This window comes from Candida margitis (genome assembly GCF_024628925.1).
Source record: "Candida margitis strain CBS 14175 chromosome Unknown scaffold16, whole genome shotgun sequence".
NCBI classification, from domain to species: Eukaryota; Fungi; Ascomycota; class Pichiomycetes; order Serinales; family Debaryomycetaceae; genus Lodderomyces; species Lodderomyces margitis.
In genome coordinates this window covers 123,950-149,831 of record NW_026261824.1, presented here as the reverse complement: position 1 = coordinate 149,831, position 25,882 = coordinate 123,950, and the positions used below count along the sequence as shown (strand labels likewise).

The 25,882-nt window shown below is 37.6% G+C and overlaps 8 protein-coding genes across 8 annotated transcripts; 5 read left to right on the top strand and 3 right to left on the bottom strand. All coding sequences in view use genetic code 12, as the record gives it.

Moving 5' to 3' along the window:
- Window positions 1-480: 480 nt before the first annotated feature.
- On the top strand, window positions 481-2,697 carry CANMA_003339 (uncharacterized protein; the record flags this gene model as incomplete). The annotated part of the gene is made up of 1 exon (XM_051815506.1): window positions 481-2,697. The coding sequence occupies one exon, from the start codon at window positions 481-483 to the stop codon at window positions 2,695-2,697; it is 2,217 nt and encodes a 738-aa protein (XP_051671077.1).
- Window positions 2,698-4,349: 1,652 nt separating this feature from the next.
- Window positions 4,350-6,809, top strand: ALR1 (Mg(2+) transporter; the record flags this gene model as incomplete). Its single annotated transcript, XM_051815505.1, has 1 exon — window positions 4,350-6,809. The coding sequence occupies one exon, from the start codon at window positions 4,350-4,352 to the stop codon at window positions 6,807-6,809; it is 2,460 nt and encodes an 819-aa protein (XP_051671076.1).
- Window positions 6,810-7,451: 642 nt separating this feature from the next.
- SGA1 (glucan 1,4-alpha-glucosidase) lies at window positions 7,452-9,047 on the top strand (the record flags this gene model as incomplete). The annotated part of the gene is made up of 1 exon (XM_051815504.1): window positions 7,452-9,047. One exon carries the CDS (start codon window positions 7,452-7,454, stop codon window positions 9,045-9,047), a length of 1,596 nt encoding a protein of 531 aa, XP_051671075.1.
- A 41-nt stretch (window positions 9,048-9,088) lies between these two features.
- On the bottom strand, window positions 9,089-11,608 carry CANMA_003336 (putative ATPase; the record flags this gene model as incomplete). The annotated part of the gene is made up of 1 exon (XM_051815503.1): window positions 9,089-11,608. One exon carries the CDS (start codon window positions 11,606-11,608, stop codon window positions 9,089-9,091), a length of 2,520 nt encoding a protein of 839 aa, XP_051671074.1.
- Window positions 11,609-14,170: 2,562 nt separating this feature from the next.
- NCE103 (carbonate dehydratase) lies at window positions 14,171-14,995 on the top strand (the record flags this gene model as incomplete). Its single annotated transcript, XM_051815501.1, has 1 exon — window positions 14,171-14,995. The coding sequence occupies one exon, from the start codon at window positions 14,171-14,173 to the stop codon at window positions 14,993-14,995; it is 825 nt and encodes a 274-aa protein (XP_051671073.1).
- A 413-nt stretch (window positions 14,996-15,408) lies between these two features.
- Window positions 15,409-16,152, bottom strand: CANMA_003334 (uncharacterized protein; the record flags this gene model as incomplete). Its single annotated transcript, XM_051815500.1, has 1 exon — window positions 15,409-16,152. One exon carries the CDS (start codon window positions 16,150-16,152, stop codon window positions 15,409-15,411), a length of 744 nt encoding a protein of 247 aa, XP_051671072.1.
- A 904-nt stretch (window positions 16,153-17,056) lies between these two features.
- On the top strand, window positions 17,057-18,155 carry CANMA_003333 (uncharacterized protein; the record flags this gene model as incomplete). The annotated part of the gene is made up of 2 exons (XM_051815499.1): window positions 17,057-17,096; window positions 17,170-18,155. 2 exons carry the CDS (start codon window positions 17,057-17,059, stop codon window positions 18,153-18,155), a joined length of 1,026 nt encoding a protein of 341 aa, XP_051671071.1.
- Window positions 18,156-18,207: 52 nt separating this feature from the next.
- On the bottom strand, window positions 18,208-25,596 carry UTP20 (Utp20p; the record flags this gene model as incomplete). Its single annotated transcript, XM_051815498.1, has 1 exon — window positions 18,208-25,596. One exon carries the CDS (start codon window positions 25,594-25,596, stop codon window positions 18,208-18,210), a length of 7,389 nt encoding a protein of 2,462 aa, XP_051671070.1.
- Between the last annotated feature and the right edge of the window lie 286 nt (window positions 25,597-25,882).

Genomic DNA, 25,882 nt, shown 5'->3' with positions numbered 1-25,882 from the left:
AATAGAACTGAGAGTTATTTAATCCTTTATGATATTCTATTTAGTCAAGTCTCCCTCTTTCTCCCTAACTACTTGGCTTGTTTCGATTAAACTGTTTCTATATGGTTAGTAGCTCCAACACTTCTCTCTCTCTCTCTCTACGCGTCAGTTTTGCTAATGCCTCATTATATGCACACTACTCCACGACAAAGTGTACACACACACTTGCCTAAAAAGTTGAAATATTTGAACATTTTCTGCTATGTGCTATATTGTTTGAAACACGCCTTCGAGTGCCTCCCCCTCTAGAAGCTACTCTTGGCTTCTCCTTTGCCATTGCCCAGTGAAGAGCTTTCCAAAACCGGCATTTAGTTAGATATTTTCCCCGTTTAATGTTTCAAGCATGTGACACTTTTGTGTTTTACAATGTCATCCAAAAGTTGCTCACAGTAAAGGTCACCGTGCATCAACACTTTTGACCGTTGTTCCTTCTTTTAAACAATGACTACTGATCCATTTCTATGGTATAGAGACAAAGCTAAACTAAGGATTGGCGAAGTCAATAGGTACATTGTCACATACAAACGACAGCAGGGTGCCACCACCACTTCCCAAATTTATTTCAGAATCAAGAACGTGGAAAACCTGGGCATCAGAACCATTCATTTGCTAACTGGTCCATTTATCTTGTACTGTCACGTTGTTCCTTGTAACTACAACTACAAACAGAAGTTCTGCCCCGAAGATGTGGGACAAAATCCTGAGGTGGCTTTTGAAAATCAAATCAAGCCGAATCAGTCTTTCAACGTTACATTGCTTTTAAATGACAATTCTTTTGCTAAAACATCCACTGAAGATGGTATCGAGTATGAGCATTTTCAATGGGAAATAGAGGTGATATCACAGATTGTCATTACTAAGAAGACCGAAGTGCTATACGACTTGATGATTGGGGAAGACCTACATGCCATGAAAAAATTGGGACTCGGCAAACTTCAAAGAACCTTGACTAGTATAGTACCTAACAATAAGGACGAGGACCGAACAGCACAGGAAGTTTTTGACCATGAAACGAGTAACCATATCTTCAATCCCAATCTAAGTGTTGCTAAAAAATCGACCGATGATCTTTGGAATAATGAGCCACCAGATCCACTTAAACCGGTGCATTTAATAATAGTTACCCATGGAATCTTCTCCAACCTCACGGCAGACATGCTCTACTTGAAAGAGACTTTGGAGAGTTCGGTGCTGGAGAACATCATGATCAGAGGATACCGATATAATGCAGGCAAGACCGAAAAGGGAATTAAAAAGTTGGGTCGTAATGTGGGCAACTATATTGTTGATGTGGTTGAGAAGGAGCCCTATAATTTCAACAAGATATCATTTATTGCCCATTCGCTTGGAGGTGTGGTACAATTATATGCTATCAAGTACATCTTAGTGACCAAAGGTGTTGACTTTTTTGATCGTTTACATATCCAACCGGTCAATTTGGTTTCATTAGCCAGTCCTTTCTTGGGAATTTTAAACGAACTAAACTTGGTCCTCTCATGGATATTAGATCTCGGAACACTTGGTAAAACGGGGCGTGATCTTACATTGCTGAAACGATTGCCTGGTTGGAAAGATGTTGAGATTGGTGATCATCGAACAAAGGATAGATTTAAGCCAGTCTTGGAAACATTACCTGATGACCCTCTTCAAACGTTTTTGGAAAAATTTGAACGATTAACTGTTTACGCAAATGCTATAAATGATGGTATTGTGCCCTTGAGAACAGCCGCTATATTGTACTTGGACTATGAAGCATTAGGTGATGTGAATGAGCTAAAGAAAACAAACAATGTTATTGATAGGCCTGAGTTGGAGACCGATCACCATGATGTTGAAAGCAATGAGAGTCAGAATAATGTTCTGGAAGTTCCTGAATCCAGTGCCATCAATGACAAATCTACCGGCAAGGGACACGTTTCACCGAAAAGTGGTGAGCACAACGGTCAAGCTCATCAAACACTCTCAAAAGAACAACAACGATTGAAAGAAGTTCATGACAAATTTGAAGAGTTTGCAAAGTTAAATTCTTCCCAAAATAAACTAACAAGACGACAAAAAAAGTATCAGAACTTTAGTATAAAGGGGTCAGATACTAACTCTGATAGCATATCTGCAAGTAATGATTCTAACGAGGAGTCGGCAACAATCACTGTACCTCCGCGTGCATCTGCAATTGAATCTGCTTTGAATACGTTGATTTGTCCCATTCCTTCGCAAGAGTATATTATGGACCCTGCTTCCAGAAACCCCGTAATTTTCCATGATAAATACTATCACTTTGACAAGTCGCGAGACGAGAGCAACGTCAAGTCCCGCTCGTTGAAGGAAAGGTTGTTTGGCTACTCGGCCGATTGGAGACTACATAAACAGGTGGTTATAGCCAACAAGTACCACACTGGCAAGCTCAGCTGGCGAAAAGTGTTGGTAAATTTGCCGCCTGATGCTCATAATAACATCATTGTGAGACGACGTTTTGCCAATGGATATGGGTGGGGAGTAATTCACCATCTTTGTGAGAACTTGTTTGAAACAAGCACAAAGGATAGTGGTGATTCTGATAAAGGCTCATTGCATAATGTAGCAACTCCTCTGCAAGCTTATACAGGGGAAAATGCTGAGGAAACACAGGATGGTGGTGACATCAAAGCTAAAATTTAAGCTGTATTTTTAGCATCAAGTCGTCAATGGGAAATCTGCTAGTAACGCTGTTGCTTGAGCAGACACATCTCTTCTTCTTCTTCTTCTTCTTCTTCTTCTTCTTCTTCTTCTTCTTCTTCTGAAGAGAGTGTTGTATGGTGTTCCGACTAGAATCATACGATATAAATTTAGAAATAAAAGTTGTAACTCATACATGAACTGTGTTTGGCTTCAATAGAAGTTTAGGGTCTGGCTATAGAAGCACTTGGTGAAGAGGGATCTAAAAGGGTAGAGATTTGCACAAAACTTGTCTTTTGGGGTATCGAAGTGTATGCAACATTATATGACCAGCTCCATATTTAATAAGCTGCTCTTTCAATTTGTTAACTTTGTCTGTTGTGTCTTTTGGAACACACCACCAGTACACAATCGTTTTCGTTATTCTGAGTACAGAGTGTATAAATCAGGAGTTCTCCAATGTTGTTGAGAAAATGGGAGCACTACCATCCCCTCCCCCCCCCCCCCCAAAAAAAAAAATCTGTCATTGGAGTCATAAACAACTGCTCTTTGTAAACTTATGGGAGTCTAAACAAAAAACTCAATATGTTCTCTAATTAATTGTCTCCTACAACCAAAGAATAAAAATAAAAGAACTAGATTTTGGGTCGATTATTATTAGTAAAAGTCTCAAGGGCATATAATGGGTCGTGTAATAATGGACAAAACAAAAAAAAAACCTTAAAAGAAATTAAAAGAAATAAAAAAAATAAAAAAAATAAAAAAAATAAAAAAAATAAATTGGTGTTGCGTTACATGGCATTCTTCCCATAAATTAAATAAAAGTTTGTAGACCAAATTAATTTCAACTCATTTCATTTCATTTCAATAAACTTGATCTCTTCTTTATATATGATTGTTCACAAATCATTTATAGTTACACTTACACTTACACCTCAACCATAATCTATCCAATCCATCGTTGATGACCGACACTAACTAATTCATTGAGTGTAATTTTGTTTCAAATCAGCGACAACAGAAGAAAGAGAAAGAAATCATCATATTTGAGAGATTAAATTAGAAAAAAAAAAAATAGAGACAGTAAAAGTTAAGAAGCAGAAAGAAAAAAAATAAAGACAAATCCTTCAACATCTAAGAGAGTATAATTCATCACAGTTCGTTGCATCTTGATCAATATACATTCAAAGAAGAAAGATCTCAACAACTTTATACAACCAGAGTGTTCTTTTTTATTGCACAGTCATTTTTTTCCATCTGGCTATTATTAGACATCAAAACGTGCTCAAATTTTTTTTTAAAAAATTTCTTTTTTTTTCTTTTTTGGCTTCAATAGGGAAAGGCAAAGCAAAGAAAGTATCACCCACACACACTCATCACTTTGAAAATAGAGGGTAGTGCTATATCATTACAACTTCAAGCCGTTTACTTCTTCACAAGCTATGCTAAGCCTTCTTCTTCTTTCGACAAACTAAGAAGAAGAAGAAGAAGAAACGATAACGATAACGATAACGATAAGAGAGCAACTTGCAAAATCAAATACTAGAGGCACACAGTGAAGAAAAAAAGTGTCATTTTCAAACTTAATAGGCTTCAGCTTCAACTTCAACTTCAACAACCATTCTGACCAATTACTTTAATAAAACAATTGTCAAATGTCTGATACGGAAAGTGTGTTTCACCCTACGGGCAACGGCCACAACACATTGCACACGGATGAAATTTTAAACGATCATAGGAACCAAAATACCAATTCTGGTTCTGCAGTTATTGATGAAGGAGATGACCACCCTGAGCCAACAAGTGCTCCTCAGGAAAAATCTCAAGTCAACGATCGTGCCACTAGTAGACCAGAAGATGATTTAGCTGAAAATATCAATACTGGTTCTGCTCCAGTTCCAGTTACCAGTAGAAGAAAAAGTACGAGAAGAGGATCATCGAGAAGACAGTCGGTGGGAGAGGGTACACTGCCTTCTCAATACCAAGCGTATAACCATGGACAACCAAATAGATCGTACATGACTTCATTGCGGAAGGATTTTTACTTGAAAGATGATGATGACAACACCGCATTGCCAACTCCTATTATCAACATTCCATCGAACAGTGGCAAAGCGCGAAGCAAGTCAACCATTGAGAATTTGGCTCCAATTATGAAGAAAAAGACACATCGCAGCAACTCGAATAACTTGGAGGCCGATATTCTGAGCCCAATGACAAAGATTAAAACCAATGACTCCTTTATAATCACCAACAACGGTAATGGGGAAGAAGTTAAAATGAGAAGGCCTTCAAGGTCGTCGATAGATAGTGAAGCAGACTCCCATGGATCGAGAACCTCACAAGAAACAGAGGAAGATGTTTGTTTTCCAATGATACGAGAACATGTCAAGGTTAATGGTATTGATTTTGATGAAATAGATGAATTTATTCGGGAGGAAAGAGAGGAAGCCGAATTACAACGTGAATTTTTAACCAGAAACCAGCTGGCAATTGAAGAAATTAGCCATGAGAATTCGCGAAAGTTTGATAGTTTTGGACGCGGTAACAGCGTCAATGGGATGCCTTCGAGTACATCGGGCTTAAGTAGACAACCAACCAGCACGGCTGCACTCAAATACACGCCAAAGAATATTTTATATAAAACTTTTCAACGTTCTAACGAAGTTCCAGAGTCAACTAGCACTACTACCTCGTCGTTGGAAGAAATTAAAGCTAAACAAACTATGGAGGCCGATGATGCTTCATCAATGGAACAGGTCAAATTTGGCGGTGCTCGTGTAACTGACGGCACTAACGGCACATTGCCTGACAGATTTTCATTTTTCCATTCTGAGTCTGAAGAGACGGTGCATGCACCTGATATCCCATCGCTAGTTCCCAATGGTGAATCAATACAGGAGCTATTCCATAATGGAGAAAAGACATGGTGGTTGGACTGCACGTGTCCCACTGATGCTGAGATGAAGATGCTTGCCAAGGCGTTTGGGATCCATCCCTTGACGGCAGAAGATATCCGAATGCAGGAAACAAGAGAAAAAGTGGAATTGTTCAAGAGCTACTACTTTGTCTGTTTCCACACGTTTGAATCTGACAAGGAGTCAGAGGACTATCTTGAGCCAATCAACGTTTATATTGTTGTTTTCCGCGACGGTATTCTTACATTTCATTTCTCGCCCTTGACACACCCAGCCAATGTTAGAAGAAGAGTGAGACAGTTGAGAGATTATGTTGATGTTACTGCCGATTGGTTATGTTATGCAATGATTGATGATATCACTGATAGCTTTGCTCCTGCTATACAGGGTATCGAATATGAGGCAGATGCAATTGAAGATGCAGTGTTTACTGCAAGAGACACAGTATTCAGCAATATGTTGCAAAGGATTGGAGAGTCACGAAGAAAAGTAATGACATTGATGAGGTTACTCTCAGGAAAAGCAGACGTTATCAAGATGTTTGCCAAGAGGTGTCAAGATGAAGCAGCATTAGGATACAGAGGAGCACAATGGGGGTTTAATCAAGACAACGTCGCTTCACAATCAGCCAATATATCGAGCCCTCATTCAAGCCAGGAGGCTGCTGAAGAGAAACCGGGCCCTCTGTCCAGTAATCACTATCAACAATGGCAGCAGAAAGTGGTGAAAAATGCTCGGCCCCGTGCAGATATTGCTTTATACTTGGGCGATATTCAGGACCATATAATCACAATGTTTCAAAACTTGTTGGCGTATGAAAAGATATTTTCACGGTCTCATTCCAACTACTTAGCCCAATTGCAAGTTGAAAGCTTGGGTGAAAACAATAAAATCACGCAAATGTTTTCCAAAGTTACCATTATTGGTACCATGTTGATTCCTTTGAATTTGGTCACTGGTTTATTCGGAATGAATGTTACAGTTCCCGGTCAAGACTCAAGTATTGCATGGTTCTTTGGTATACTTGGAGTTCTCTTGGCTTTGTTGGGTTTGAGTGTTGTGGCTGCAAATTGGTGGTTGGAGAGGGTGAATAAACGTATTAATAATGAACCCCGTCCTGTTTTCAGTGCCAGAAAAAGTTTCAAAAGTTTGAGAATGAAAGACATTGGTAATAGATCAATAAATAGTTTTGTTTAGAATGTAAATACTTTACTGGTTTTGATTGATTGAATAGGTCAATAGTCAGTTATTTTTTTATTTTGCTATTCCCGTTTCGCCAGATTTTGTTTCATCCATAATAGCCTTTCCATCTTTTGTATTGCAAGTACTATCGTAGCGGTCATAGTAATAGCGGTGACTGCCGTAAACATTGATGGACCTCCTTCGCTTGATGTCATTGCTCTTGAGGGTTTATTGTTGTATGTGGCTATCTTTGCCTTTATAATCTTATCCTACTTACACTACCATTTAGACTTTTCTACATAAACTTGAAACTTAACCACATATCTACTACTTTACTCTGCTTTTTTAAATCCCCACTTTAGCTAGATATATCAAAACACGCCACCCTTACTTGACCAGCCTCGAAAACGAGCTGTATCTTGCTGGCCGTTCCCAAATCAGCTGGTTTATAACTACAACTGTGTGTTGACTCAAGAGCCACAGAAGAGCCACAGTTCCCAAGTGAGAAAGGCACCTCTACCAACCACCCATTGTGATTTAGCTTTTTGGATTCAAGCGTACTTCTATCACAGCTCATCTATAGTCTTATTGGGGTTTGCTACGTAAGGACATGCTATGAAGTTGATTTCGATATTCATCTTCATTACCTTATATGGAATGATCAGGGCCCAGTTGTGGCCATATCAAATCTTGCCAGTAACACTGATAATTGAAGGATACCGAGAGTTTCTCAAGTACATTTTTGGAGTGAATGATGGCAATAGCCATATCGGGTCTACAGAACCACTTCCACCAACCACACCGGTAGCCACAGCAACTTCATCAACAGACATACCTCCTACTACTCCACCTCAATTTGAATCATGGCTTGAAATACAACAGAATATATCATTTCATGCTATTCTAAAGAATATAAGTCCAGATGGAGTCATTGTTGCATCACCATCGAAGCAAAATCCCAATTATTACTACCAGTGGATTAGGGATTCTGCAATCACTATACGGACGCTAATTTCATACCTTGAAGACCACCACTATGACGAAACAGAGATATTACCCCTGGATTTACACAGCCAGGTGCTGAACTTGATTGAGTTGTACATTTTGAATAATTACCAATTACAAAGAACACCAAACAAGCTGGGCGATTTCACTACTTTGGCGGGTTTGGCCGAACCTAAGTTTAATGTGGATATGACTGCTTTTGATGAACCTTGGGGAAGACCACAACGCGATGGACCTGGATTGCGAGCAATTACAATAATTCAGTTTATTGATTACTTGAACCGCACTGACAGCCAAGTGAAGCATCCTGATTTGCATGATTTGAAATATATTTACCAAGAGATTATTAAGCCCGATTTACAGTATATTTGTCGGTATTGGAGAGAGTCTGGGTTTGATTTATGGGAAGAGGTTGATTCAATTCACTTTTTCACGTCAATGGTTCAGTTGAAGGCTTTGCAAATGGGTATTCGATGGTCAAAATATTTCCAAGAGGAGGATGATGCTTTTTCAGCAATGTTGATTGATTCGTTTAACGTCCTTAAGTGGTATGTCGAAGATGGGTTTGGATTTGATTCACTTGGTTCCAATCACATAATTGAAAGTCCGCAATTGTTGCATTCGGGTGAGAGACTGGGGTTGGATATAGCTACAATATTGGCGGTGATTTATTCTCATGAAAATGATGATAAAGAGCAACGAATTGACGAACCAAATGTGGTTCCATTCAATGTGTTTGATACTCATGTACTAAACTCAATCAGTGGGTTGATCATTGATATGAGACAACGATATCCAATAAATAGAGATCGTTTTGGTGTTGCATTAGGGAGGTATCCTGAAGATATCTACAATGGTATTGGTACTTCAGAAGGCAATCCGTGGTTCATATCTACATCCACCGCCAGCGAATTTATCTACCAGTTCATCTATAACCTCCACACTCAGAAATCTAATTTAGTAATCAATGATGCAAATCGACAATTCTTCCAACCATTGATAAATGTCACTGGAACTGAATATATATTCGAGTACAACTCAACTGATTTCAATTCCTTGATTAAGAAGTTAACAGCTTATGCCGATTCGTTCCTTGATGTTGTTCGTACCCACACTGATTCGCAGGGCCGGATGTCGGAACAGTTCAACAAGAATACTGGGTTCATGCAAGGGGCAAATGAGTTGACCTGGAGTTATAGTGCAGTGTGGAATGCAATCCGTTGGAGAAGGAAAGCCCTCGCTATATAACATTCTCGTATGACAATAAAAAAACAGGGGATGTTTAGGTTCTATTTATCTAAATTATTTGTAGTTTCAAAGATGGTTATATTAGTAAATTTTGAATCATCAGTGTTTTGATAACAAGCCTCGGACCTATCAAGCAACTCTTTCAATTCCAAGTCAGTGACCGATGTATCGTGTGGATTTTTGTTTTGTGGTGATTCAGCATGGTTGAAATTGTGTTTGCTCCACTCAAATAATTCCTTCATACTGGTATCTAACTCATTACCAGTGCCTCCCATCATTTGTTTCAACTTGTTAAACTTGAATTCTCCCATTTGTATAACCAATTTCTCAAGGAATCGCTTCGAGCTAGACTTACTGATTAAAATCTCTTCAATTGAATCGCGAACAACAAACCGGAATATCTTGACTGGTTTATCTTGACCAATACGATGAACACGATCAATTGCCTGAAGATCCATTTGGGGATTCCAATCATTATCAAACAAGAACACAGTGTCGGCTGCCGTTAAATTTATACCCAATCCACCTGCTCTGGTTGATAACAAAAATACTTTGTATGGAGATTTGTTATCATTGAAGAGAGCAATCTGTTCTTCCCTATCACTTTGCGCCGTAGACCCATCTAAACGACAAGTTTTGATGTTTTGAAAGTATAACCAGTCCTGGATTAAATCCATAACTCTGGTAAATTGAGAAAAAATCAAACACTTGTGACCCGATTCAATCAATGGTAATAAAATTTGATTGAGGGCTCGAAACTTGGTCAGGTTTTCCAAAAGTTTCTCGATAAATTGCTTGTCATGGTTTCCATCAATAGGAAATGGCTCATAGTACAAATATGGCGAATTGCAAATGTTCCTCAACTGAATCATCTTTAATGCTTGCAATTTCAAATGCTTGATGTGGGTCACTATATCGCCATACAACGCATTCAATATCGCTGTTTGTTTATCACTCTTGCTTTTGAACGTTCCAAGTCTGGAAACGACTTCATCATACGATGGAGTTGAATTCTTGTCCCCATTGGTTGAATCCTCGTCGTTGTCCTCCACTTCAAATTCGTCATCAGAATCAGCCTCCTGGTATGACTTAATGGCATCTTTTGGTAACTTTTCATACGTTGCAGAGTTGACATTTTGCAAAAACGAGTCAACATCGTAGTCCCTGAATAGTTCCTTATGATTGTAAGCCAAAAACTCTTTTAAGTTCGATTCCACTAACCCTTTTTGTAATCGACCATCCAATGCGTCACGATAAATCTTTCGTTGTATTTCAGTCAATGGTATGTGTACTAAATATTCCTTTTTAGGCGGCAAGTCCTTTATAGCATCTCTCTTTAATCGTCTCAAAATGAATGGTTTTAAAATTGTATGCAAATTCTTGACCAATGTTTCCTGGATATTGAGTTTAATCATGTTTTTAGTTTCCTCATCCTGTTCATTTTGCTCAAAATTTGCTAGTTGGTCAAAATCAAACCATTGCTGAAACAATTCCAAATCATGGAAAATATCCGGTAAAATGAAATTGAGTAAAGACCATAATTCATTCAAGTTATTTTGAAGCGGCGTCCCTGTTAATAATAATCGATTGGTTGTATCAAGCTTCTTTAGAATCTTTATCAACAAGCATTGGCTATTCTTCAACCGATGTCCTTCATCCACGATCAAATACTGCCATGAAACATCGGCAAATTTCTTGAAATCCTTTATCGATATCTCATAAGATGTAAGCACAATGTTAAACTTTTTATTGTTAAAATTCAACCGAGCTCTTTCGTGCTTTGATCCAGAATATTTTAATACCTTGATCTTGGGGGCAAATTTTTGCAATTCATTATACCAATTGGACAACGTCAGCAAGGGCACAACAATTAAAAATGGACCAGTTATACCATTTTCTATCAAGTAAGCTAAAAACGAAATGCATTGCAATGTCTTTCCCAAACCCATTTCATCAGCCAAAATCCCATTAAGACCATTTTCGTACAATGTTACCAACCATTCCAAACCGTCCAACTGGTAATCTTTTAATATACCTCCAGAAATTAGCTTAGGCTGTGTCATTGTATGTCCAACTTGCGATCTTTCGATAGCTTCTCTTGCAGCTACTGTATCATCTGAGATATCAGTCTTTAACATTGACACGATATCCTGTCCCTTTTTTGTTGCAGTTTTGGTAGTTTTCCTCTTTTTCCGTGATGGCAGAACAGTCTTTGCAGATGTTTGATTGTCAGGTTCTGCTGTTGACCCAGATACTGCTGGTTCTACTTGCTTGTTGTTGCTGCTTGTCAATACCGATTGTAAAATATTATCAGCAATGATTTTGGAGTAAATTTGTGATTTTTCAATCAAGTTATTCAACCGATCTAATTTGTTTTCCCTTGATAGCTGATTGAACTCCTCTTGTTCTGCTGTAGCTTGCCCATTGCCCAACTTTGAGTTGTGATCATCGGTTAGTTGTTGTCTCTCAACCAAGTTCTTTAAGTCTGTTTCACTATTGAGTGAGACTTCAGTGTTATCCTCCTCCTCTTCTGAGATATTATTAGCAGGAGATGTTGTCATTTTGATACTGTGGGGAGTTGTGATGGTAGTATAAAGATATAGTTGTAATACAGTACTAACCTACCTATTGGTTGCTAAAGTTGACTTTGGATCAAAATGTGCTTACGGAAAACGCGCAGACAGAGAAATACGCGTCATTATTTCCGTTTCTTTTATTATTGACAGTCTGCACGTGAATAATCATGTGGTAGCTCGTTTTCACTCTATAAAGGTACTTACACGAAAAATCAATTGCAACAAATCTTAGAAGGCAGTATCACTTCTGGTTTGGAAAGAAACTAAAGATTAACCAATAACCTCCAACTTTTAGTGAAGGAAATGTAAACTATAATTTCTCCAATCCAGTTCACGAGCTATTTCAAAAACGACAGAAACCCATCATCTGCCCTACAAGTTCAGTTACGAATTCGGTTTCCTCAAAGATGCAAACCAAGCATGCAACGACAATATTTGACAATTTCAACTTTATTTTGCAACAAAACTTGTTTAAAAACGGTAATTATACATTTTGCGCCATTCTCGCCTATTTATCAAATTGACAATAATCCTCCACAACAATAGCAAAACACAATCAAATTGTATGAATCTGCGCAAAAAGAGCGAGCACACAAAGTAAGACATTTGCAAATATTTTCAGAAATATAAGACTATATATAAAAACCAAAAATAGTCGAAAATTTCAGAGTGTTGTTCTCTTGGGTTATAATTGTGTCACTTTACTGACCTTCAAAGTGGACATTGTTTCTGGGGGGGGGGGGACGCTTTTCTTCGGAACTCTGGCTTGGGGTTTTATAAATGCGCTTTTTAACTGGAATCACAAACCCAAAGCAAAAGCAGGTTCAGTTGCATAACAAAGAATAAGACATTGGCAGTACTCAAACTTATTTTAAAGGACGAGGATTTAGGCAAGTACGAATAGATATATTAACGTAATATATACACAGAAACATATATAGATATAGATATAGATATAGAAATATACACTTAAAAGGCCAGTAAACTTAATACTAAAACATATTACTTCAACACGCATAACCACTTTTGATGAAAGGTGTACGTATGACGCATATGCCAGAAGCTGTTACAAACCACCATAGCCAATGAATATCATCATCATAAACAAATGGTATAAAGTTTCCCCTAATTCAAAAGTAAATGACAATTCTTCTTTCGAAGATGACGACATAAACGTACAAATCCCTTATAAATATATATATATATATGACAGTGGTGGTGTCTTTATAACTGACAGAGAATGAGAGGGCTAGTTTGTATAAAGGTGTCGCGTTGGCATGAAAATGATTATGTCGCAGCACTGTATATAAAACAGTAATAATAGAACAAAAACATAAATACATAAAAATAATTACATTTACGTAACTAAGTGACATCACTAGTAGTACATATTATTACACCATATACCATACACCATATACAAAACAAACACTACTCAACAAAATAAAAAACTAACATAAAATACAACATTTAGATAGCTTTCATCAGCTGTTTTGCCACATCCGGACTAACCGTGTTAAGAGTACTTCATCATATAACCCAAGTAACCCTAGTTAATTATGATACTTTAATCTTAATATGTTTTGTGGTAATTTTTGTATATATTTATATATGTTTTTATATATGCACGTGACGTGACTCAACAATCAAAACAATAAGACACAAAATGTATAAATAACCAACCAATACAATTCATATCATCAATTCTCATAAAAAAATGAAGAAGACATTACTTTTCTTAACTGACGTGTTTTGCTAAGCATCGTTTAATCACACTTGGTACATACTATTATTATTCTTTGTCAATAAATATATGTATATGTGTATATCCGTGTATATATATGTGCGTGTGTGTTTATATATATCGGAGTAATCCTGTCCTTCTGATTTAGGGTTTAATAAGTTTACTTTAAAACTATTAATGTGTGAATCAAAAAAAAAAAGAAGACACAAAAAAGAAAAGATTTTTCTCATCTCTCTTTAAGTCTGACGTTATCAAAAAGGGACTACAAAATTAACCGCCCAATTAACAATATACTATAATAACAATAACATTAATAATAATAATACACAAACAAATTTAGTCTTAACTTCAAACTCAACAAAATTTCATCTTTCCAATCGATATTTACCACATATCCCTTCATATATATATATATCCACAGTTTTTATTTCACCTTTTTATTCCCAACAAATTTTACATTTCAATTTTACTTTCTAGCAATCGTGTGGCGTTCTATACTCAGACTTAGGTTTCATAAAACCACATATATATACCAACAACAACAACAACAACAACAACAACAACGACAACAGCAACTACAAAAACTACTGCAATTGCCATTGAAACTACTACAACAACAGCTACTACTACTGCATCAGCAAACACAAACAGCATCATATTTGACTAAACTGTTTACAACTGATTCAACACAAACTAAACAACCTCAACTACTGCCGCTACTACCGGTACTTCATAACTACTCATCCACTTTGATTACCTCAATAACCACACCCAAGCGATCTTTCACCACCTCCTCATACACAATGGGAAGAGAAAACATATTACACTACTTACAAGAACATAATGAAACTGACAAAGAACTAGAATTGGCTTCCAAAAATGGTTCTCAACAAGAAGAGGAAGGTGATGGAGTCCCTCAATTCAAACGCAAAGTTGCTGCCCATTCCAATTTCCCCTTTACTTTATCTTCAGAATCAACTATTACTGACTATTTAAACAATAACAAATTCTATGTTGATTCAATAAAACATAACCATGGTGATCAAATATTTCAGTTGAATGGCCAAGGTCAATCTCCCCATACTTTATGGATTGGATGTAGTGATTCAAGAGCAGGAGAACAATGTTTAGCCACATTACCAGGGGAAATCTTTGTTCATCGAAACATTGCCAACATTGTCAATTCAAATGATTTCAGTTCACAAGGAGTTATACAATTTGCCATTGATGTATTAAAAGTTAAGAAAATCATTGTATGTGGTCATACAGATTGTGGAGGCATTTGGGCATCATTGTCATCTAAAAAAATTGGTGGTGTATTGGACTTGTGGTTAAACCCTGTACGTCATATCAGGGCACAAAATTTAAAATTACTCGAACAATTTAATCACGAACCTAAATTGAAAGCTAGGAAATTGGCTGAATTGAATGTCATTGCTTCGGTTATTGCATTAAAGAGACATCCTAGTGCTAGTGCTGCTTTAAAACAGGGGAAAATTGAAGTTTGGGGTATGATTTATGATGTTTCTTCGGGATACTTATCGGAATTGGAAATTCCTCAGGATGAATTTCATGATTTGTTTCATGTTCTGGATGAAGAAGACGAATCAGCTCATAATCCTCATTAGGGAAAAGCAGAAGAAGAAGAAGAAAAAGAAGAAGAAAAAGAAGAAGAAAAGAAGAATGGTTGCAATACATTCCTTTTGCTGAGAAACAGACAGCACCTAATTCGATTTCGTTATAAATTACCCTCCTGTTCATATTTATTAATCGATATACGCCTTTAGTTAGAATTATAGAAACAGAAAGAGATTGACAATATAGAAACTAACAGTTATGTATATAGAATAATAAGCATGTATCATACTTTACATATAGATTATAATAGACACACAGACAAACATTCAAGCATGTTTAAGTGGTGCTATGGTTTTCTCTATAAAAAAGTTTTTTATTATAAGCAATTATGTACATAAGACATTCTATTTCAAATAAACAACTTTTACTACAATCAAGCACTAGCTCCCCACTAGTCTCTCCCTTAAGTGCTTTCCCAATTCAAATTGAATCTTCCTTCAGGCACCTTGTAATTCTCAATCGCCAATAACACTTCATCAACCGTGTTGGCAACCTTAATAATTTCACCATTTTTAACCGAAACAAATTCACTAGCAATAGCATCGTCAATAAATTGTAAAAACTTGTCATAAAATCCATCCATATTGAACACAACAATTGGCTTATTATGAATATTCAACTGTTGCCATGTAACTACTTCCATCAATTCTTCCAAAGTTCCGTATCCGCCTGGAAGGGCGATAAATGCACTAGCTTCTTGTCCCATTAATCTCTTACGAGTATGCATATCTTTGACCAAGGTTGTTTTGCCATATTCTTTTGAATCAGGGATAGGTGTTGATCCATCGTGATTGTCTATTGATTCTTTTAATTTAGCATTGAATGTTTCTTCAGTTTTGGTATTGGCGTTGACATCACCACCATCCTGCTCTCCTACCAGTTCGGCTCCGTTTGTTTCTCCTTCTCCTTGTTCTACTCTCTCTCTAGAAATTAAAGCTTCAGGAATAATTCCATGAACGTATCCTCCATTAGTAGCACACCCACGCGCAACAGCCCCCATTAACCCAGTTGATCCACCTCCGTATACCAAACCCCATGATTTCTTGGCTAATTCAACACCCAACTTAGTTGCTTCTTCTGAATATTGCGGTTTATTACCAAAAGAAGATCCACAGAATACACAAACAGTTTTAGTTTCTTGAGTCATATTGGTAAAGTGATAAATCTTTTGTTATTGGTTGGAAATAGGGGAGAAATCAGTCGATTGTTTTAAAGCTTTCTTGTGATTGATTTCAACTATAATTGCTCTATCTTGCTTTATGAAAAGACTGGAACGTGAAGTAGAAAAGATGTAGTGGTGGTGTATATATAGTAAAGTGTAATTGAATTGTTCCTCGCAAAAGAGTCATTAACTCGTCACTGAAATTCATTTTGTTCCGTCGGAGCACTGCGGAATCGTCACACATCTAACATAGAAAATTCATACTTATCAAACAGCGTATCTCAAAAGAGTACAATAGATGAGGAATCAAAAGGTTTTCTTATCAGCCATTGACAAACCTTGAATGAAACTTCTTGTGTTGGTACATTTTGTTTCCAAAGTAAGTCGCTCCTGGCTTTAGATAAATAACTTCCCCGCGGAGTTCAGAGTAAGAGAAGTTTCCTAGCAGCCATCACTCTATAGTTACTGCTCGTGTCCCAGATTAAACCTTTTGTAAATATCTAGCCAGGTTAGCAATTTTATCCCTCGGAGTGGTCACATGTAACTGCAGTTGTCATCTAAAACGAAGTAGTAGAAGCTGATGAAACAATGGCGAAAAGAGTGGTTCCTGTCTCTCTCCCTCTCTCTGGGTAAGATCCCATAACAGCGTATGTGTATTACAATTGTAAATCTCCTCTCTAACCAAAGGCAGTAGACCGCACCTTACAATTGCGTAGCCTTTGACTACAAAAGTGCTCTAATTCCCACTATGTAGACAAAGGTTTATCACTAATCCATTTCCATTTTGTTTAAAACCAAACCGACAAAAAACTGAAAAAAAGAAGAAGAAAAAAAAAAACATGGCTAATTACAACAATACACTACATACCCATCTAACACAGACCTTGGAATGAAAACCCAATGGAAAGATACTGTCCCTGAAAGTGAAGGTATGTAGTTGTAAAATGGCCAACGTCGAAGTAACCATTTTTTGTTTTTTTAGATACTAACCTTTTAACCTAGAGGAGAGATTCAGACAAAAATGCAAGGAATTGAAAAAGAGGGTACTTGAAGTTGAACAAACGAACGAGGTTGCCACAATCGCGTTGAGTAGGACTCAAGCGTCCATACGTCGATTAAGGCTTGAATATGCGATATTGATTGAAAGACTAGAAGATAGAGCTCAGCATCTACCTGACGGAGTTACCAACTTTGAAGAAATGGCAGGTCCACCAACACCAAGTATACTAGATGAGAATTTAGTAAAATCGTCCAAAAATGGATCAGGTAAAAAACCAGGAAAGAAGGCGACCACCACCGGTGGGAAAATCACTGGAAATGGATCATCAGCATCACCAGCAGAAGCAGATGCCAGGAGTTTGATGAATTTAGCAACTTCAACTGGCAATGTCACTACTGCATCAGCAATCACACCAAAAACACCAAGTCTAGCAAAAAACCCTAAATATAGAGATCCTGATTTACCTAAACGTCCAACTAATGCCTACCTTTTATTTTGTGAACAAGAAAAAGAACGATTAAGACAACAACAACAAGAAGATCCAGAAAACAATACCCGAGATTTATCAAAAGCCATGACTGAAGCCTGGAAAGGGTTGAGTGAAGAAGATAGAAAACCATTTTATAAGTTATATGAAGAAGATAGGGTTAGATATCAGAGGGAAATGGCTGAATATAATCAGAAAAAGGAGGCTGAATTGGAGCGGGCAGCAGAGGATGAAGATGGAGATGGTAATGGAGATGGTAATGGCGATGGCGATGGCGATGAAGATGGAGATGGCGATGGTAACGAAGAAGGTGATAGAGATGGTGACGGAGATGGTGACGGAGATGGTAACGGCAACGACGATGGAGATGGCGAGAAGAGGGATGAAGATGAAAGGGAAGCAAAGCGACAAAAACCAAATCCTGATACCGAGATTAGTGAAGTGCAAACTGAACAACCCCAAGATGCACAGGTCAAGATAGAGCAAGATAAAGCAGAGTAAGACGGTTTTAATAAAAGAAAGCAAATCGAACTTATAAATTATTGTCTATAAATTACCTAACTCTTTTCTTTTTCGGCTTATAATACCCATTTTCATCCTTTTCATGCTTCCTCTTTTCCCTAACTCGTTCATGCTTTTTGAATTTCCGTTTAGCAGCAATTTCAGGAGCAGTAACCGCCATTTGCGATCTTTTGGCCTTTCTTGTTTTCCTTCGAGTATCAACTTGTTGTCTAACTTTAGCAAATAGTCTAGTATACTCAGTAGTACCGATTTTTTCTTTAACCATGTTCAACGCTTGTAAACTCATATTAGTTAGTTCATCATCGGATAATGATCGACAATATTCTTCATCAGTGAAATTGTACAAGGAGTCAATTATTTTTTCAGACACTTCAATCATACGATCTTCTTTTGTCAATTGAATGAACAAGATGAGGAATTTGATTGCCATCTTTTTAGCAAGCATTGATTGATTTTCTTGTTTGATGATTCCACATACTCTCTTGATTAAGAAATCATTGGCATATTGTACCTCACCGTTATCATCACCACTAGCAGCACCTTTGAGATGGGCATTGGTAGTTTCCCACTTGACGGCAATAAAAGTCAAATTCTTGATACATAAGGTTCCCAACTCATCGGTCAATGACGGCGTACGCAACTGGTGGATGAGCTTTGTTGCAATCAATTCCAACTTATTATTGTCTAACTTGCTCTTGTCGAGGTTGGAAAGTAACACCGACACCAATCGACAGGTTATCAATCTTATCCATGAATGCGGATACAATAGACAATCAATTACTGAATCCCAAAGTGCAACATACTTCTGTTCATAAATTTGATCCTTAACACATGACGTAATAGCTCCAAAAACAGACAAGCTTGAATATAGAAGTTCCCAATCAACACTATTCCCTTCCTCGTTGTACTTAGAATCAGCAAGAATCTTGGAAATGTTATCCAACACTAATTTGTTCAAATTTGGGAATTGTTTCATACCAAAAACAGTTATCAACATTTTGTAAACTTGAAATCCACATCTCTTCAACAACACATTCGATGACTGCAGTAACCACGCAGAGCAGTATTTCTCAATGAAATCCGCATTATTCAATTTCTTCATCATACTGGTCAATAACGCATTGGCCATCTCTCTACATCTCGAAGAATCGTCAGACACGAGAATGTTTGCCAATGCAATGAAAAATGATGAAGCCAATTTCTCCAACAAGTCCGGTCCTGCTTTCAAAATAATCAAATGGATAAGTTCCATCACTGATTGACGGCCTTCTTCAGTAGGATAGGTTAAATTATTGACCAAAAACTTGAACAGCTTCTCCAATTTTCCTTTACCTTGGTCATACTCCATCAAGAATTGGAAATATATTGACCTCGACATATCACGAATTTCCTTTGAATGATTAACAATCATCAATTTGGCAACACTATCCATAACATCATAAATTTCTGGCAAAAGCAAATGCTGTGACACAATAGCCTTTAAAAATTGGAAAGCTAGCCCTTGTCTATTAGGTTCCTCCAAATCAGGTTGAATTCTTGTCAACACATAACTTATGGCAGAATCTTTCAACACCACTTTAGGATTATGTTTAATAGTAGTTGCCAAGAACTTGAGCGCTGCTTGACACACATCCAGATTCGTTGTCGGCGAATCCTTAATCAAAAGCAACGCTTTCCTCACGCAAGCTTTCAAAATACCTTGGCTCTCTTCATCAAACGGTAAACGAATAATAATGGTTAATACTTTCAATGAAGCTAAAACGACACCTTCACCTTCTGAGTTGATTCCTGTTGCCAATAATGTAACAAATCCTTTCAAATTGGACGTGGTGAGCAAACTCTCATGTCTTGAAATAGCTGTTCTCAACAACTCAAGCGAAAGTTTCTGCATTGTTTGTTTATAAACCAGTCGGTCAACATGGCTCTTGGTCTTTCTACTCAATGTGGTCAAGAAATGCTGTTCTGATTCACTAATTTTGGTTACTTTTTGGTTTGGATCAGCTTCATTCGACATCATAAAAATCTCATAACACAAATGCAAAATATTCTGGCTCGATGCTTCGGTATTATGATTCAACCCAAGAGAAAGTTTCCGAAGCACCTCATCGAGTTGTACTTGAACTCTATGGTTGATTGTCTCCTGAAGTAAAAGCTTAATCGGGGTAACCAACTCGCCGAAATTAGTGAGCGATATGTTGGATGCTAATATCTCGCAAGTGTCAAAACTCTTTTTGAATTTGACTTCTTTCATCTTGCTAGTGTAACCATCAGCATCCTTTTCTTGCCCAGCGGCACCAAAAATATCTTCCATGGCAATATCTATAGTCAACGAAATAGACTCATCTAAATCACCATGTTTAAGAACATTTGACAAACATTGTAAAAGGTAATGCACTGTGAAACTAAGAACATGGATTTGGGAACCCCTTGACAATGCAGTTTTCAATTCTCTGATTATAAATGAAAAATAATTTGCTCCCAAGGCAATAGTAATCCTACCCAAAGTCTTTCTCACTGCATCTCTCAACTCTTCCGATCTAGATCTCATAACTTGACACATACTTGTCAATACTGAAGGTAAAGCACCTTCAACCTTGTCACCCGAAAGAGACAAGATCAAGTTGATCGCCGCCTCAGCTAACGGAGCCCGTGCAACAATTGTATCATCATCACGCACTTGCAAGATCTTTGTGATTTGGGATAAAACATCACCTATTAAAAACGCATCAATTTCTTCCCGAGAAGCAACATTGCTCAAAGTTCCATTTTCCTTGTGATCCTTCAAGACTGACGAAACGGCCACTACCAAATTAACACGTTGTCTCAATACTTCAGAGTCCATCTCGAGACCAGCCAAGTACCGTTTGAGGATTGCTTTGTACTGATTCCAGTTGATTGAGCGAACGAGAACTTTAATCGAATCTAAAGCCTCAAGTCCAATATTTCTATATTTTTCTTCTTTTGAAATGGTATATTTTTCTAGTAATGGCAATATGTAATGAGATACATTGCTTCCACTTAAAGAGTCGGAAAATTGGCCCAATCTTCGAATTGACTTTTGACGTAAGTGTAATTGAATATGGTTTATATTGCGGAAAAACTGCAGCTCTTCGTCTTCTTCTTCGCCTATCAATACCTGCAAATCCTTTAAATCGGGGAAATATTTGTCACATTTCACAATATACTCCAAAACAGCAACATATTCTGTTTGAACATCTTCGTTCTCTTTCCTGATACCAATTCTGACAATGGGGAGTATCGTGTCCTTCAATAAATGAATATATGGTACAGCCTCATTTGCAGATGTCTTTGAGGTGTAACAGTCAACAAATCGTCTCAACAAGTAACCTGCATTCACTCGTATTGCCAACTCAGTCGGATCATTAATATTGAACAATGCATTATTAAGCAAGGGAACCCACTGAACAGGGTCAAACGATGGGTACAACTCCTCATTTACCAACCGATAAGCCTCAAGTCTTTTTTCAAAATCATATTCATTCATTCTCGAAGTGTAGGCATTAAGTCCAGTTATAATCTGAGATACTACTTGCAATTGCTCAAACTTAGTGCCAAGCACACCAAACAAAGTTGCCAACGTCTCACGCACCTCTTTTACGGGTACAACCCGGAGAAGTTTAGCACAAGCTAGATATAAGGGCAATATTTCCTCAAATGTGCAATCATAGCTTGCCATTAACGACGACAAAGCAATGAGAACGTTTGATTTGTCACTTACGTCAATTTGTTGATTATTACGTTCAAGTGCAAAAGTCAAGGATTGGATCAAAGCCGATTTTGTTTCCTTAGTGTCAATGTAGTCTCCTTGAATCATGAGTAGAAGCGTCTTGATTGCCTTAGATCCAACCTCAGGCTCAAGGATGCGGTTGATAGTCGATGATAACGTTTGAAGCAATGAATCAACCACTATAGCCAATAATGTAAAATAGCTCTCTTCAGAATCATCTTTCTTTTCCAATGCCGTGACAGCGAAATCTAACACCACAGATATGACAGCCTCCTTCGCCTCTGGTCTTTCCAAAAGCGACAAAATTGCTTTAACAGCTTCAAAATCATTGGCAAACAAAAGGGGCAACGTGTTTGGCAGTTGAATCCAAAAACACATTAAAGTTAATACAGCCAGCGGTTGCTGCAAATTCTCATTGGCAAATTTAGGCAATCTAGGGGCAATCAAGTCATCAGACACGACACCAACATATTGTTTCCAGTTAAACTGTGGTCCGAGGATACGGAAAAGTTCCTTTAAATTTCTCATTCCACCCAGACGGATATTTCTCGCCATCTTATCTGAAACAGGATCTTCACCTTCAACCTTACAGTCGATTCTATTTTGGGCACACAAAAGTGAATAAATAAGCGGCTCAATGGTTGTTGCTAAAACAAAAGCGTGGTTCTTCTTGAATACTTCATAAACTTGTTGAAGCAAATTAATAAACCCGGTGATCCTTTTCAACTCCCCGTCATCAAGACCCAAGCTCACAGATGAGACTCTCTTTTCAAAGTAGTCCTTGTAACTTATTTTGTTTGCCCCAATCTCGATAAATGAGACAATTTCATCATCTGTGAAATTTGGTAACGACAAAAGCACAGCATTCTTACCACCCTGTTTGCTTTTACTAGCCGGCTTCCCTTGAAACTTTCCAAACAAGATTCTAATGACCAAGGGCATAATGTGTTGCTTGGCTTCACTTTCGATTGGACAATCGACGGAGGTAAATTTTGACAATTCATCACTGAAAGTAACGTCATCCAACAAATTTTTCAAGACGTCCTTATGTTTATTGATGATAGGGTCATTGAAAGCAAAAATGACATCAAGCGATAGCAGCTGGACTTTTGTATACGTACTTGTTAACAAATCCAACATATATTTGAATAAATTATCACAGCCATCGATCTTTTTCAAATTCTTTACTTTGGATAACAAGGCCAAATATGCATTTTTATCATTTTTTGACCAATTTTGGTATATACCGTTCTGTTTGTCATTAAGTAAGAAGTCGGCTAGCTTCGACGCATTAACGACGGATGGCGCGCTTTGAAGAGCTTGGAGTGTGTTGGAACGAATGAGCCCTTCAAATTCATTTTGTTGATAAGCATCTTGTGCCAAGTCATAGATTGAATTATTGACGTTTCTAAAATAGGCCAACGACTTATTCTCAAATTGTTCAAAATTTTGGTACAATCTATGGTTTCTTGGCTGCCACAGTATCAAATTCGATGTCAACTCTGATGAAAAGTCATACAGCTCTTCTCTTGGCTCGTAATCCATCGTCAAAAACACAAAAGAAGTCTTCCATATCTCACCTTTGCAAGTGCTTGCAAGCAATGGAACTGCCTCAAAAACAGCTTTCCAACTTGGCTGAAATTTGTTTGATAATAACCCAAATAGGAAGTTGATTGTTACAGTTTTGTCAAACTGAGATGGGTTTATTTCCTTCAGAAGCTCACTTGCTAAATTACGAACTCGAAGCATGATGTCACGACCCGTCTCAATCGACAATGGTATCTGCTCAATTAATTTTATTTGCAGAAATATAGGTGAAATGGGTTTTTGCTCTATGGCGAGGATTGACTCAATGAGGTCCATAGAGTGAGATCTGGTCTTATGACTTGGCAAAAGTAGACATTCTATTGCCGGATCCAAAAACTTTTGCGGTTCATCAACAACCTTCAAAAGCTGCGTCATTGCCGGCAAAAAGTTTAATGAACGACTGAACTTTCCAAATGATTGCAAAATGTGCGCAGAAAGCTCTTGTGTGACAGATAAAGACTTTTCCAATTGCGGTGCCAACAACTCCACAGACAAAGCAACAATCTCTCTTCCAATAACTGAATCTGGAGCACTTTTTATCAACTTAATCAACACTGATGCATCGATAGCTCTCTTAGTTGTGAACTTTACCACTAATAGCCTCCAGTAGACGCTTTGGTAATCACCCAGTTCTGTACCCTGTGCTACGTGTTGTGATTGAGCTTCCAAAATATGATCAGGTATGGTAAATTTCAGCTGATCCAGTTTCTCACTTTTTTCCAAAAATAAAACAATCATTTGTAGCTTGTCTGCTGTACTTGCGTTGTTGATATACATCTGAATATACTTGTCAATTCCAAAATTTTTCAATTTTCCACCGGCAATAGCTAACCCGGCATAGACAAAGGAAAGAAAAGTTAGTCCTCGATTCAAGTTGTACATTGCGTCAAAGTATCGCTGGTAGTGTGACACGAGTGACTGAATGTTGACATTTCTGAAAATTATAGTCATCAAGTAAACCAAAGATTCATTCAATTCTAGCGACGTCTCCTTTCTATGCTCCACAGCCTCAACAATTTCATCCACCACATTCAATACACAGCTCCAATCGGTAACCTTTTTCCCTGAATCGGCAAAGCATAAAGTGGATAGTAGTTGACTTGACATCAACAATGTGAGATCACTGCAATTAGATTGAATAACGTCATGCACAGCTTCAGACACCAACTTGTAGAACGCCTGGCATGCGTCTGCTTCACCATGATGCAAAACATCCAACAAAATATCCGACACTAATGACGTAACTTGAGGCTGGTACTTCTCCTTGATTTCAGATATAATACATTCCATTAATATAGTTAAAATTGTTTTCGACTTTGTGTGGAATGAACCCCTAGTGCTCTTCATTGATTCACTAAACAATATCTTCAACGATTCCCCATAATGGTCGTTAGACACTAAAGTGTTAACGTGTTCGTAGATAGCATAATGGATGAACTTGCGAAGCACATCAGCACTCAGTTTTCGAACAAGATATGAAAGTGCTTCAGCACAAAATCTCGATATATATGCCCTGTTTGTCAATGTCAATAACGGCAATAGTCCCGAAAATGTTGGTTGCAAGTCCTGAGTTAAAATTTTCACCAAGTATTTAAAAGCAAAGGCCAATGTAGTAAAAATCCAATTCAATGCATTTGATGTGTTTCGGTTGTTTTGTATATCATTAGGGCTTTGCATTAAAACCACTTCAACTAATAGCTGCAACGTCTGTTTGTAAAAGGGGAGGAAGTCTGGCCCCAAGTCATGAATGAATTGACTCAAAAGCTCTAAAGATGGTTGTAGTGAATGAATATCATTCTGCTGTATCGCTTCATAAATTGAATCATAAATCCGTTGCTTGTGGTGTAGCACCTGGGGTAACGATTGACAGTAATTTGCAATATTGGACGATAGGTCAGTGAATGTACCTGATAAATTAAGTTCGTTCCAATGTTCAAGTGTAGTTAGTAAATGTGATGACTCGACTTCATCGTGGACTCGTCTATCTAGTCTTTTACTAGGTTCTATCTTGATAGAGTCCACTCTTTCCCTGAACGAGATAAATGCATGCCGCCTACTAGATTCTGTGGTTCTATTCTTTGGCATTTCCAGGGGCTTGTAAAGAATGAGAATAGTTGTTGTTTAAAGAATAATCTAGCAGTCTGGGTCTAGGTCTAGGTCTGGGTCTAGGTCTGTGTGTATCTTTGGTTGTAAAAAAAAGAACAAGAAAATGTTTTGTCTCTCTCAATGAGCATCTCAAAGAAAAAGAAGAAGAAAAAAAAAACAGAAAGACAAAGAAAAAACCGTTTCGGGTAGACGCTACCAAGTGAGATCACACAATTTGTTAATGGACAAAAATACCAACTACATACCCACATGTGTTATGTCAGAA